This window comes from Oenanthe melanoleuca, unplaced genomic scaffold (genome assembly GCF_029582105.1).
Source record: "Oenanthe melanoleuca isolate GR-GAL-2019-014 unplaced genomic scaffold, OMel1.0 S117, whole genome shotgun sequence".
Taxonomy (NCBI): Eukaryota; Metazoa; Chordata; class Aves; order Passeriformes; family Muscicapidae; genus Oenanthe; species Oenanthe melanoleuca.
In genome coordinates this window covers 14,255-29,216 of record NW_026612766.1, presented here as the reverse complement: position 1 = coordinate 29,216, position 14,962 = coordinate 14,255, and the positions used below count along the sequence as shown (strand labels likewise).

Here is a 14,962-nt window from a genome sequence, read left to right as displayed (position 1 = left end):
TATGGTACAAAAACATGATTCATACTCTTCCCATTTAAGGCCTTATCCTAAGCAAGAGCTTGCTCTTGCAGAAATCTTGGAAAACATGGATAAACTGACAAGAAATCAAAAAACAATTCAGAAAAGAACATGCCAACACTATAGTATTTCCATAACCAAATACATTTAAGCATGACATAGGTTTATGAACACTAAGCTAGAAGCTGTATCAAGTTGCCTTAGCTTCCTAAAGTGACATCATGGGTGTGAACAATAACTCAAGCTACTGGAACTCAAGTTCAGATGATGGTTGTATTAAACAGCAACAGGAATAACTATTAAACAGACAAATCTCCCTGCCTCACCCTTCAATCCACGGATCCAGAAATAAGTTAATCCTCCCACGTGGCAGTAAACACAGTCTGTGACTGATGATCAGACTACTTTCAGAAACTAAAGTAGCTCCTCTGTAAGTTCTGTTAACTTCACAGCAGTGTAACAGAGGGTCATGAGATGCAGCAATATGCATGCAGGTACCATGGTTAGTGTCAAATTAGTAAAAATGTAGTAAAAGAATACACCAAATGCCCACAAACATATGAGTATGCTCTGACTACCAAAGCAAGTAGAAAACATCCCTAAATAAACAATTAGCTCTTGGGGGTGAATCCTACATCCTAGCAATTGTCAGAGTCACTGGGATGAATATTCATTTAATGAATTAGGAGAACTTTATTTGGTTCTAATAGATCCAAACCAATTGCAAACAAAAATATCATCTTGATTTCCAAGAAGAATTAGTATAGCCAGACTATCTGAAAGTGAAATATGCCTTTAACAATTATGCCTCCAGTCTTTCACAAAGACACTTTTTATACAAGCTCTTAACTACCAGAAAATATTATAAATTCAATTAGAATGTACGCTTGTATGGAAATCAAGAAATTACCTGAAATTAGTTTATAAAAACCAATTATTTCAGATATTTAGTCTGTCTGAGCGAGACCAAGGTGCTATATATAAACATAATAATGAATTAATGTTTTTAAATAATGGATTTGCATGAAATAAAGCTGAAATAGATACTAAAAATACAGTGATTCAAGTGCACAGGAAAAGTTCATTTTCATACCAATTTAGAGAACATCAGCATTATTTAGTGTCATCACAGATCTCTCCTACTGCAGTGCCTGACAGAAATATCCTCTTTCAATTACTGCTTATTTTTCCTCATCAACAATGACTTGTTAGTAACAGTCAGTTACAGAACATCCTCCTCAACAACAAAACCAAGGCCACTGACTCAGCCTGGTAACAAGCCCAGTTCTCTCTACAACAATGAACTTATACTGAGGAGAAGCAATTTAAATTTTCCTCAGTGTTATGCTGCTGCTGCAAGATAATCAACCTTACCTACACAGCTTATTTAAACACAGAAAGCTTAACAGATTCCAGAAGAGTTATTTTAATCCTTACTAGCTGTTGTAAAACCACTTCTAGTTCCCTAAAAGTTATTTGTGCAACTGACACAAGCCCAAATACCACACTTCCACAAAAGAGCTTGACTTATCATAATAAGCAATTACCAACTAAGCAGTTTGGACAAAAGTCTCTCAGTCCATCCAAATACTGGAAGCCATTACTAAGACTAAAGATACAAGAAAAGAAATAATCTAGATACTAAAGACACACAAACAAACAATTTGTTTCAATACCTCCTCTTTACAGACCAAAAAACACGAAAAACGAATAGTGAAACCCAAACACCCACAGACCTAAACACCTGGGCGTGCCACAGCACACACAGCAGCAAGGTCGCAGAGCCCAGCAGTGGGGAGATCCAGAACAGCCTGCAGCTGGGAGAGAACAACAGGACACTATTTGCTTGTGCAGACATGAATAGCAGTAGAGCTGAGACTGCAACACATAACATTAAGAATGCAAAGGCCACACTGAGTATCTTTCATGGAATGTAGATTTTTGTTTGTGGGGTTTTTGGGGGGAGGGGGCTGAGGCTAGGTGTGTTTTTGCATCAGACTAGTTTTACTAGACAACCAGCTCACAGGACCAAATACTGGACTACAATTTCTAACAGGCATACATGCATTCCTCAAGCATATCTTCCAGTTTGGCCTCATCGAGAAGGAATTCAGTTTGTACTCCCACATGGAAAATAGACCACAGTAAACAGAATTAAATTCCGTAATATGTTCCTAATCCAAACTAGGATGATAATGAAAAAGTAAAATATTCTTGAGTTATCATACAAGAAAGACACACAAATGGATCTCTCAGACATGCAACAGTGTTAGCTTCAGCTGTCCCTGTAAGGTGCAACACACTCCTGCAGGGAGGTATGCTGCAGCTTCCGTATGTTCCCATTACTATGACACGCCTTTGCTCAGGGCTGCAGTCATCTGCTGAAAACAACACAAAATGAGCACTGTTGCACAAAAGTATCTGGCCAGAAAAACCTGAATTTTAATGCTTGATTCTCTTAAGCAAACGAGTTCACTGTTCAGCAATCCAAACAAATTTTATCTAGTTCTCCACTCCTTATGCCTCTGCTCAGGATGCATCCTGTTCAATGATGGATTAAAAGCAGGTGTATGAGGCTAGCACCAAATAAGAGAAGGGCTAGTGCCGTGACTCAGTAAGCACCAACTGAAAACATAAATAGTTCATGTGTTTCCTTAGCAACAGGTGTAAAATGAACCTTCTCTCATCAAACAGAAGTTGTTATAGCTTAATAAATACAGAGATAGCACAAGTAACAGCTACCAGTTTTGGCTAACAAAACAACAAAATGCTCAATGCAGATAAAGCACAGTAGCCTTGGTCATTATAGACATTTGTGTACCTTAACACTCATAAGTAGAATACCTCTTGAGAATTACCTCATCAAGTTTCTTACTTTCGCTATATGTTCAACACCTTTGCAACCCCAGATCAGAAATGATACAGTGGAATTCACATATGCTGACAAACCAAGACTGCATTAGAACAGAAATATCCAGTGTTTTAAAAATCAGATTGCATACAATTAAACTCTTAACTATGGCCAGTATACTGTCATTCACTGCATATAATTTATAAATTATTAAGTACAACACCCACCATACAATCAACTCAGTGTACAAAAGCATTCAATTAATATTTTTAATTTATGTATGATATACTTAAGGAAAAAAAAAACCCTGCTCAAATAGAGTTTGTAAATTATAGTCAAAAGCACTTGCCATTTTGGCTGGACAAGTTGCATGCATTCAAGACAACAACCAGACTGCAAAGAGCCACTGAGTCAGAGGCACCAGGAAATGCATGATCTACAGAAACACAGTTGAAGTTAATTCATATCTAAGGAGATTAACAGAATCAATTCCAAAGCCAGTGAAGGACAGTAGTAAAATTAGTACTTTTCCCTATAAACAATCTGCCCCAATTTTAGAAAACAAGGACCAATATAGGTATGCAGTCACATAGTCACAACTATGTGCTAAGGGTTAGACTACAAAGCTACTTTTTATGCAGATTTGTTTGTTTATTGAACTTAAAAATTCTCAGCCACCTTGGTAGTCTGCAAGCTGACCATATAGTTCTATGCTTTTTTCTTAGAACTTCCAAGGAGGCACAAGTGTTAGGTGCCATGTCAAGCAAAGAACTTGTAAAATAAGTAAGGTCTTACCTATGAAGTTCAGTAAAATATTATACTTATTTACATTTTTTAATACACATGCCCATACGTAGGCATGCATATATGAATGTATGTCCCCTTGATTTGCTGTACCAAAAAGAGCAGATGCATGAGGCTAGGAATCACATACCTGTCAGTTTCTAAAAGTATCCTAAAATGCTTTTAGAAAAGGAAAGAGGCAACTCTGTCTAAGTGAACAGCCAAACACATTTAAAAGATATAGCTACCAGGATAAACATCTTAAACCTGCTTCATCAGAAGTGTAGACAGTGATGCTGACTGCTTTATAGTAAAGCGACAGACAACACAAGAATGCCCAATATATGTTCTTAACCTGAACCCTCTCAAAAGTCAAAGTCAGAATTTTGGAAGTTTCAAAACACTTAAAGCATTTACCAGCCCCCTCTTGACTGAAGTATCTACTCTCTTGACCTTGCTTTCTTAGGTTTTCTATGAAAAGTCATGTATTTTCCTTCACTTTGGAAATGCAAGCATTTCCTCTAGAGAACTCTTTATGAAAGGCAGCAGACACATCTCAGTTTCACAACAGGATTTTGTATTTACCAAATCTTGCGTGAATGCCTGAAGAAAGATTGTTTAGAGAAACGTAAGTCCTTGGTAATACAGAAGACTTTCACCAAATACTGATGCAGTAGGAATTCCAGTCTTACAAATCTGATAAAGTGTTGAGGAAGTTACAGTGCAAATGCCAAAGAATACATCACACCAAAAAAAGGAAACATTAGCAAATTTTGAGCTCCATAGAAACCAAAGAAAGATGCAAGACAATGTACACCATGTATATTGGATGCTGATGATAGAGAGCTTAGCTAGAATAAAGGAAAAGCTAGTGGAGCAATATGTTTAAACAATTTTTATGATTAATTACTTACCGTATCCCATATCTGAAGCTTTATCTGTTTTCCATCAATAGTTATCATTCGAGCCCCAAATTCTACACCTGAACAGATTTGACAAAAGATTATATTATTAGCACATACCAGAAAGAAGAATGTCAAGTAGTACAAATGCAAGAATGTAAGTTTATGTTCAGTCAACACTGAATCTTTCACAATCTGCTTTTAGCCAATTTTCCTTGCTGCTTTCTAGAAGGAAGGTATCCCCAACAAAGTTTTCCAAACCACTTAGTAGCTCTAGATTAGAGGGAGAAACACACCCCTTTGAATGTAAGCAGGAAATTGAAGAGTCACAGTAATTTTAACACTACCAATGATAGATTGCTGGAGCCGGTTTAGAAGAAATTAAACCTACAATCAATAAAATAATCTATTAAGTGAACATGCAAAGAGTCACTTTTGACAAGAAAAATTTTATTACTGTATTAATTAAAATCCACCTGTCTTTATGGAAAAAACTACTTCCAAAATTCTAGAATTCTAGCTAGTTAAAGATCAAGTTTTATAACTGAGGGGGGGAAAAAAGTGTGCTCCAAACAAGCAAAACTTCTTCACTGGAAAAATTCAGCCTTTTATACCATTTTTAAAAGCAATTTTGAGATCATTAACAGTAAACCAAGTATAAATTGAGGCTATTACTGCAGTAGTTAAGATCTAAAAAATGGCTAGAGATAGTGGACATATTTAAAGGCTATCAAGTTTCCATTAATCTATAACCATTATTTAAAAAAAAAAAAAAAAATACTGATGTGCTAGCTGAAGTTTTGCTAAAATTGGTCATTGTCTAGACTTGGACTCAAGGCTTTCAAATATAACCCGAGTTGAAATATTCCAAATGTCTCTCCAAAAGCTTGCTTAGAATATTTGAGGATTCAGTGCCACTTCCTGTGGAATGACTTTTGGGGAAAGTTCCCCAACAGGATTTTGGAGCCAAATAAAAGCTGTTGGCCACAGATTACTGTGCTCTTTAGCAACCAAATAATTTGCAGCAACTGTCAACTGTATGCAAAGAAATTGAAAGAATGGAGGTGGGAAGGCAGCAAGGAGGAAGCAGGTGAATGACACTGCTCTTCCTGAAGTTGACTGCAAAGCCAGGGGAAGGCCCTTGGAAGGCTTACTACACATGTAAATACTGAAAATTTTATTTGATCTCAAAATGTGGCTATAGAGATGCTGATTTAAATCCAACAATCATCTTAAATGTTTAGTTTTTTCCCCACAACCCCATAAAAAAAATTAAAAGGGTTTTATCCTATTCCATCAAAATACAAGCCAGAAAAAAATAGTGAATTTGAAAAAACACTGTTTGCTGGCAAGCTTGTTCTCAAAGAAGGAATAGAAACTGATCAGGTTTACAATAAGGGCATGTCCTATGGGCAGTGGTCAAAACAGCTAGAATGTTTATAATGCTTTTTTTAACCTACACATTTTTTTGACTTTTAATACAACCATTAGGGCATTTATTAGTTAAATTCAACACCCCATCTCACTCCACAGGGGCACTCACCATATTCTTTATTTATCTGCCTTTCCAAATCTGTTTGGTAATTGGGAGAACCTGGCCAAAATACATACATGCCCTCACAGTTTAAGGAGGCATTTCCAGCCTCTTCTGATGCCTTTAGGGACTACCTAAAAACAGCAGCCAGACAAAATCAAGGGGAATAAAAAGCAGGTATTTTTACTGAAGGGCCTTCAGGTACATTTCAGGCAGATGAAGCTTCCCCCAGGGGCTACACCCAAAAATGGATGATGGGTCAAGAGTTTTCACACTTTTATAAGTTTGGTCCATTTGCATATTGGGGGGTTAAACTGCCAATTACAGCATCAGGTAATGAAGTCATCTACCCCAAGTTTGCTCCTCCCTGCCAAATCACTTCTGTTTACATTATCAGGACCTGACACAATAAGGTGTCCTTGATTCCCAGACCTACAGAGGAATTGTTTTGTCTGACCAAAATGGGAAAATGTAGCTAACACTCTAAAGTGAGTTCAGAGTTATACACTAAAGAATTGCAGGATTACAAATATATGAAAAATATAAAAGCTAAAATCCTTCTTCCCTCCTTTTCATGCAGTTTTCCAGGATCCATTACTACTTCCCTCATTATGTTGCTTCTAGGTTCACCTCCTCATCTTACCAGCTTCAATTTCTGCTCTGCTCCCAGATTTCAGCTAGCTGTAGCCAAGCAAAGAACTGGCACTACAAGCACCCTGCTGAAGTGAAGCTGTTTCCCAGAGCCTATCAGTCTGAGGTGACAGGGCTGCCAAATGCATGAGTGATATATAAGGTGCCATATATTTGGCAGGCCTAGAGAAGAAAAGATGATAACAAGTCATGCTTCCCTAAAGTACTCAAGCTCTTTAGCCAGCCTATCTGCTGCCAAGACCTCACAAATATCTGAAAACTGATGTTAGCCAAAGAATTTGAACTATATGACAGACACACAAAATGTGGAAGGACTGTCAAGAGAAAGGGAACTTATAATCAAACCACCTGATACATTCTGTTACATGAAGAAAATCTGTTTATATTTCAAGCTGCTATTTCAGTACTCCCAAACATAGAAAGCCTACCTACTACAGGGCACAAACTAAAAATAGAGACTAGGATACACTTTGTGCAAGGCTCATGATTAAAGCTGATAGATTCCTTGAAAGAACATCAACAAGTTGAAAGGTTCTGCAACCCTCTCTGAGACTAGCATCTGTTATGCTTAACAGCAAAGCTGATCCACAGACTAAATTTGCCCTCAGGAGAATTTAGTACCACACTCTTTATTCTGTGTGGAAAAATAAATAAAAGTTTGTATTATTTACTGTAGTTAGATCAGAGGCAATGAATGTGTCAAGATGCATTCATTCCCCTGGTATCAAATCACACCTAACACAAATGGTCCACATCCAGTTGAAGAGTTGGGAAAAAATCCCTATCCCTTCCAAAAGCAAATGCATTGACACCTCAGTCCCCTATTCAAAAGTTAGCCTCCTCAAATACATTTTTTTATTCATCTTTAAACTTTGCTGTAGTTTATCTGTAATTTGTCTTCAAGGTTTTGTGGCTAGGCTAATATTGTGTTCCTTAGTGAAAAAATGCCACTTCCACCACAATCAATTGGACAAATCTTCTTCTGTGTCTTGTTTCCAGCTTTTCTGAAGAAATAGTTTAGATACTGCAGCTATGAATTTTTTATATGCTTCAGACTGTACCCTTATAATAAAAGACCCCCAATCAGCTTTACGAGCTAGCAAATGTTCATTAGCTAGATATTCACTTCCACCTTGATACAGCACAAATCCTGCTCTTGTGCACCACAACAAACTCATAAATGCATGCTCATAAATGCAAACTCATAAATGCACTTAACTACAAACAGAGGGCAGCACAAAAAGACCTACCAATAGTGAGATCGTGGACTGGCTGAAACCGCTTGTCTGTGAATTGTAACAATAAACATGATTTCCCAACACCTAAAAGAAATAAAAGAAATAAGCGTTAAACAAATTTTTTAGAAAACCTGTAAAGGACCAATAGAAATTAATTAATTAGTACTAAAACTGAAGGTATTTGATCTCACATACTTAGAAGTGCATGAAACTTTTTAATTACAGCTTTTAGAGTTCTAGAAACATTATAGTCAAAGCAGTTATTTTCAAAAATTGAACAACAATGAATTATTCTTTTGAAAAACTAGTTCTGCCTTTAAAATTTTTAAGTGGGAAAACAGTTTTCTAACGGACCTTCAAAGTACCATTTTACAACCTCTCTCCACAATAACTACAGGGCTTGCTACTCCCCTTTATCTGTTTCTCTTTCAGTATGTTCAGCTTTCTTCCAAGCTAGCCAGGCCCTCAATAGCATCAGTCTCCCATCTATCTCCTTATTTATCCCCTGAGGTAACCACAGCAGGTCTGTGGCTGCTTACAAGCACTATATGCTGCTGCCCAATGGTCCCTCACAGGCCAAAAAGCAGTCTAAGAAGAACTGGCAGCATCTCAGTTTACAATTACAGTCAGGTAACACAAACATTCTCCCCCTCACTCATGTCCAAAATCAGTGTGGCTACTTTCCATTACATGGACACTGGTCAGCAAATGGGCAATTTCTTCCATATGTGAAAGCACAGAGAAGTAGAAGCTAATGCAGTCAATAGGAATACTCAAACTACCCAGGTTTGTAAACATACTACTTTTTCCAGTTAATTTTTCCTCCTCCTTTTACTTGGAGGGGTTAGTCAAACTTCATCTTTTCAGCCTCAAAAATTGATGACAATATATTTGGTTTAAACTGAGTTATTATCTCACAACATACTATACTCTAGCACCCAAGTTCCTGCTGTACTTTATCTGTCCAGAAAGACAAAGCTTTTCTAGCCACATACTAGAGGTCAGCAAGAGCTCATCATAAGAGACATATCTAGTAATAAAAGACAGCAAATAAAGAGTTAAGGAAAAGAGCCACACTACCAACAAAAGATATGCATACCAGAGGTTTGCATATAGTGACACTGGTCTTGCTAGTACTGAATTCAGTAAAGTTTTTTAGGACACTTTAATAAGGAAACAAAGCCTACAAAAATATAATCACCACCTATCATATTCTTGACTTTAATTCTAAGACCAGTATTCAGTTTCAACCAAATCTAAAAGAAATAGGAAACATACATTTAGTTTTGTCACAAAATGAGTCGTGGCCAACTTATGACACTCAGATTAATATCCCAAACAATGCAGCAAATCCCATAGCCTAAGACAGTTGCTGGTGCTGCTGCCTCCACTCTCTTCCCCATAGTATGCTCCTGTCCATTTCTCCATACAGGTTAGATGAGTTCTGAAGCAATTTCAGCTGTCTGCGGGGTTAGCATGCTAATCTGACAAGAGTGACAAAGCAAACAGAAATGGCTTAATGCAGGGTCAGACGGGCATAAGTGTTAGTTCAAATGAGGGAAAAAGAAATGCAGCAGCCAGCAGATCAATAACAGAGTGGCATGGAACTGTAGTCCAAGGCAAAATTTGCAGCATTTGCCTTACTAGATCTCTTTAGCTGTCTGGCTTATGCTGACAAGCTGTCAGAACACAAGCAGCTTTGAAGCAAGTATAGATTCTGTTCCTAAAAAATTAGTAAACATAAAAGAAGTGGAGGAGGAGAGGGGGAAAGCACTGCAGGTAAGAAAGAAAGAAACAGAAAGGCAGAGTACAGGAGCCATAGGGACAGAACACAAAACCGTGTGGAATTTTAAAAGATTAATTATTCTACTCAGAGAAGAGCTCTTGTCACAGCTAGTGAGTGAGCCTACCAGAGGAGGGACTATGCTAGAGCTGGTGTTTGCAAACAGAGATGGGCTTGTGGGAGATGTGGTAGCTGGAGGCCATCTGGAGCACAATGATCATAAAATTATAGAATTTTCAATACTTGGTGAGACAAGGAGGGGCATCAATAAAATTTCCACACTGGACTTCCAGAGGGCAGACTTTGGCCTGTTCAAGAGACTTATTTGGAGAGTTTGGAGGGGAAGCAGCCCTTAGAAATAAAGGAGTCCAGGAAGGATGACCATGCTTCAAAACAGAGATCCTGAAGACACAGGAAAGATGAGCCAACAAGGAACACGACCAGCCTGGATGAGCAAGATGTTGAAGGAAATAAGGGAAAAAAATGGGTGTATCACCTTTAGAAGGAGGGTCAGGTATCTCCAGAAATGCTTAAGGGAATTGCTAGGTCACGTATGAAAAAATTTAGAGAGGCAAAAACCCAGTCAGAAATTAGTCTGGCCACTTCTGTAAAGGAGAATAAAAAATATTTTTATAAATACACTAATGGCGAAAGCAAGAGCAAGGATAACCTCCATTCTCTATTAGATGCAAGAGGGAATTTAGTTATTAAAGATGAGGAAAAGGCAGAGGTATGTAACACCTTCTTTGCCTTAGTTTTCAACAGAAAGACAGGCTGTCCATCATTTACCATCAGTCCTAGCTCAGCTGGGAGGTTCCAGATGACTGGAAGCTGGCCAGTGCAATGCTCATCCACAGTAAGGGTCAGAAGGAATATTTAGGAAACTACAGGCCAGTCAGCCTGACCTCAGTGCCCAGCAAGATTATGCAACAGATCACCTTGAGTGCCACACAGCATCTACAGGATGGCCAGCAGATCAGACCCAGCCAGCATGGGCTTAGGAGGGGCAGGCTGTGCTTGACCAACCTGGTCTCCTTTTATGACCAGGTGACCTGCCTGGTGGATGCAGGAAAGGTTGTGGATTTTGTGTACCTGGACTTCAGCAAGGCCTTAGACACTGTCTCCCACAACATACTCCTGGAAAAGCTGGCAGCTTACAGCTTTGACAGGTGCTCTTTTTGCTGGGTTAACCACCGGCTGGATGGCTGGGCCCAGAGAGTGGTGGTGAACAGTGCCATGTCTAGTCATCAGTGGTGTCCCCCAGACGCTGGTGACACCAGTGTGTCTGGGACAGTGTGGCTGGACAGTGCCCAGGGGAAAGTGGGGCTACTGGTCGACAGCTGACTGAACATGAGCCAGCAGTGAGCCCTGCTGGCCAAGAGGGCATCCTGGCCTGGATCAGGAACAGTGTGGCCAGCAGGAGCAGGGAGGTCATTCTTGCCCTGTACTCAGCACTGGTGAGGTCACACCCTGAGTGCTGTGTCCAGTTCTGGCCCCTCAGTTCAGGAAGGGCATTGAGACGCTCGAGCGCATCCAGAGGAGGCAACAAGGCTGGTGAGGGGCTGGAACACAAACCCTGTGAGGAATGGCTGAGGGAGCTGGGGGTGTTTAGCCTGGAGAAAAGGAGACTCAGGGGTGACTTTATCACTCTTTACAACTTCCTAAAAGGTGGCTGTAGTCAGGTGGGGGCTGGTCTCTTCTTCCACATAACCACTGACAGAATGAGAGTACACAGTCTTAACCTGCATCAGGAGAAGTTTAGCTTCGATGCCTGAAAAAAAGTTCTTCACTGAGTCATTGGGCAATAGAATTGATTGCCTGGGGAGGTGGGGTCACCATCCCTGGATGTGTTTAAAAAAAGGCTGGACACGGCACTCAATGCCATGGTTTAGTTGATGAGGAGGTGTTTGGTTAGGTCATAGGCTGGACTTGATGATCTCAAAGGTCTTTTCCAACCTAGTTCATTCTGTGAACAGTGTTTATATACACAGATAACTCTTATATCACAAACGAAATAAAACTGCCCCATCAGATAACAATCACCATCTCACAAAAAACCTGTAAGTCACACCGGAAATAGCTTTTGCCATTAACCTTGCAAAGTGATTTCAGTATCAACAGATAAACCAAAACCTTAAACTAATCCAATATTCCTGTACAAATCTTACAAATGTTGGAACAGTATTTCAAAATCTAACCAACAAAGTGGCATTTTATTACATATTCCAGAACTAGTTCTCAAGTGGCAATCTGATATTTCTTCTCCTTATAAGGCTGATGACCAAGTTGGTTGAATTGAGCATACAAACATCACCCTCAGCACAGTGAAGATGACAAGCACAGCTCTTTGATGCAAACCCTCAGACTGGCTCAGACTGGCACAAGATGACGCCATCTCTAGTCACTCCTCCACAGCAGGGCCTTATAGGAGCACACTGCAGACTGATGGGTTCACAGTTTTCCTTTAATGTCATTCCTGCTACTTCAGAACCTTCCAACAAAAAAAAACCGCCATCTGAAAGTCCCCAAGTTTTGTAGTGCTGTTGACTGAAACAGAAGTTTCAATTTATAATTTTAAGATATTACATATTTGTATCAGAAAAGTTTGTAGCCCAAATCACTTGGAGGGATTGAGCAAACCCCCTTATCATAGGAACATGTATCAAAGCCAGGAACATGTATCAGACACAAGAGCTGTATATGAATGCCTGAGTAGTTTACCATCTTGTGACATAAACAGATGCTGCAAAGATCAGTTAACAGCTGCAGACAGCTAATTCTAAGGATGCAGGTGCTTTAAAGTAACTACACCAGTTAACTCTATGAACAGAGTGGCTGCTTACCAGGTATCTTGTTCACTTAGCAATGTAAATCTTACACCTGAAATGAAGCAGACTATGAAAAGCAGTTGAGCATGACTTGATGACAGTCAATTGCAGAACACAAAAGGGATAGATTCAGTTAATAAATAACTCATTCTCCATTTTACTGCCACAATTATTTTAATATAACTTCAGATAAACCACCCCAGAAAAAAAAAAATCTAGTATTTTTTATAAGAGAGCTTGGGTACACTTCAACAACCACAGTAAACAAAAGCTCTTGCTTAGGAACAAACGAAAACAATAGATTATGTGCTCAGAGGGAAGGCAGCTTGCTCCTTTGCAAGTGTCCGTTTTAGGATCCCTTTATTGCTTCTTAGTACTCAAACAATGAAGAGAAGTAGAACTTGTGCTACAGTAATTTTACCTTCCAGCTCTAAATTCCAAACCAGCAGACTGAGCTGATTCTCGAAACTCCTCTGCCTCCCTTAATTGCTTCCTCTTACTCTGGGTGCAACTCTGCAGTCAGTTTCCTTAGAAAAGGCATCGCCAGAACTCTGCTGTTGTCCACTTTGGCTCAGCTTCAACATCTTTATATACTTGTGTTTATTTCAGGGCTCAGCAGTAAAGCTACCCTTCTCCCTTCTCATATGCAAGAGCTACACCAAGAAACAGATCCAGCACAGTAGTACACTCATCCAAAACACCAGTACGTGCATGAGACTAGGGCTGCGGAAGACACAGCAAAGGAAATGGTTATTCTTTCCAGTAACAGGCTGCAATCATAGCACTTAAAAAAAAAAAAAAAAAAAAAAAAAAAAAAAAAAAAAGCAAGCAGTTCTTTTACCACAGCATAGGTGATGATACAGCAGAGCCAGTCTTCGGCTAAGAGAGCTGACTTGCTTCCTGACTCCCCTGAATAGGGAAAGGAAAGTTCAGTTTCTGGCTTCAAAGTCAGTTGTGTACTACTGAATGAGGAAAGCTTCCAGGCTTTTCTTACCTCTAGACAAAACTAATCAGTGCTCCTTCCACTGATGTTTGTCTTGAAAAGCTGACCTGGTTCAGAACTAAACAAAAAAAGGGGGAGGTTAAAAATTTCCTTACTTGCTCACCTAAGCACCAGTATAGCCCAAGAAAGGTGACAGGGGAAAAGAACTACAGTAGTAGTCCTCCCAAACAGGATAAAAACAGAATGCTAAAGAAAAGTCTTCTATGTTAATCTGCCTGCTGCCTCTGGTGAGTAGACTCACTCCTTCCCACACAGCTCCACTTCTTACCCAAAAGGACTCTTACACTCTTTTGAGAATACCTACTATTTGTTTAGTTTTGTTTTTCAAATTATCCTTGTGAACAGAGCTGACTCTCTGAAGGATCACACAAGCAATGATGCTGACAGCTAAGAAGCAGCAGAGCTCATAATTGAGACAAGAAGTGGTAACAAGGTCTACTTGTTTTGGCAGCAGATAAACCCTGGATTAATTCAACAGTCTCACAGAACTATTCTTCTTGTACTTGATGGTGATCAATCAGTCCACCACACACAGAGATGAAGACCTACTTCCCTTTGGTATCTTGCTCTCACTAATCTTCCTAGATCCAGTTTCCTTCCTTGAAAGTACTCCAGACTGGAAAGCACAGCCACAAGGCCAAATCACCCGATTCAGCCACTAAGTAAAAAGTTAATGTAAAAAGAAGGTACTTTTCTACTGCATTAGTGAGTGGATCCAGATCATGGCAGACTATCAAAGTCACCACAAGGTATGGGGAGCAAGAACTCCTTTCACATGTAATCAACTATGTTAGCTTGGATGTCCAAGAAACCAGTGCCACAATACCAACCAAGTTGAAACAAGCTTCCTGCTTTCTTACCTTCCTTTAGAAAAGCAAATAAAAATAAATCTTAAAGATAGGACAAGACTATATATATAATATGTATATGTGTATATATATATATACACACACATATTATATATATATACACATACATATTATATATATATTATATATAAAATAGATCATTATCTGGATAATACATAAAAGAACCCAGATTTTAAAACTAACTTTGATTTTAACTAGGCAATTACACATTACAAATGTCACAAGATACATACCTCTAACCTGGTTTATATGAGATACTTTTAGTTCTTTCCAGTAGTCTGCAGAGATGCTAGATGTTTCATAAGCCCTCTTCTTATCACTGCAGTTCATTCCCTCTCTCCTCCCTTTCCAAACACATCAGCTTTATGCAACCCTGGAAAGTGCAGTATTACCTTTTCACAGGCCTAGCCATAACAAAACATGAACCTAAAGCAAAGATTTTTCTTAACGTCTTCTCAGTGAGTTATGTCTTAGTCAGAACTCTACCATCAAATGGGAAAGC

At 39.0% G+C, this 14,962-nt stretch overlaps 1 protein-coding gene across 1 annotated transcript in view; it reads right to left on the bottom strand.

The window, feature by feature from the left end:
- RAB2A (RAB2A, member RAS oncogene family) overlaps positions 1-14,962 on the bottom strand; it is a gene marked incomplete at its 3' end in the record, with an annotated part of 40,771 nt that overhangs the window by 20,776 nt on the left and 5,033 nt on the right. The window contains exons 2-3 of the mRNA XM_056515906.1: positions 7,990-8,061; positions 4,567-4,634 (exon numbers count right to left, since the gene is read on the bottom strand). Coding sequence (XP_056371881.1) covers positions 4,567-4,634; positions 7,990-8,061 — 140 coding nt within the window. The remainder of the gene's footprint in view (positions 1-4,566; positions 4,635-7,989; positions 8,062-14,962) is intronic.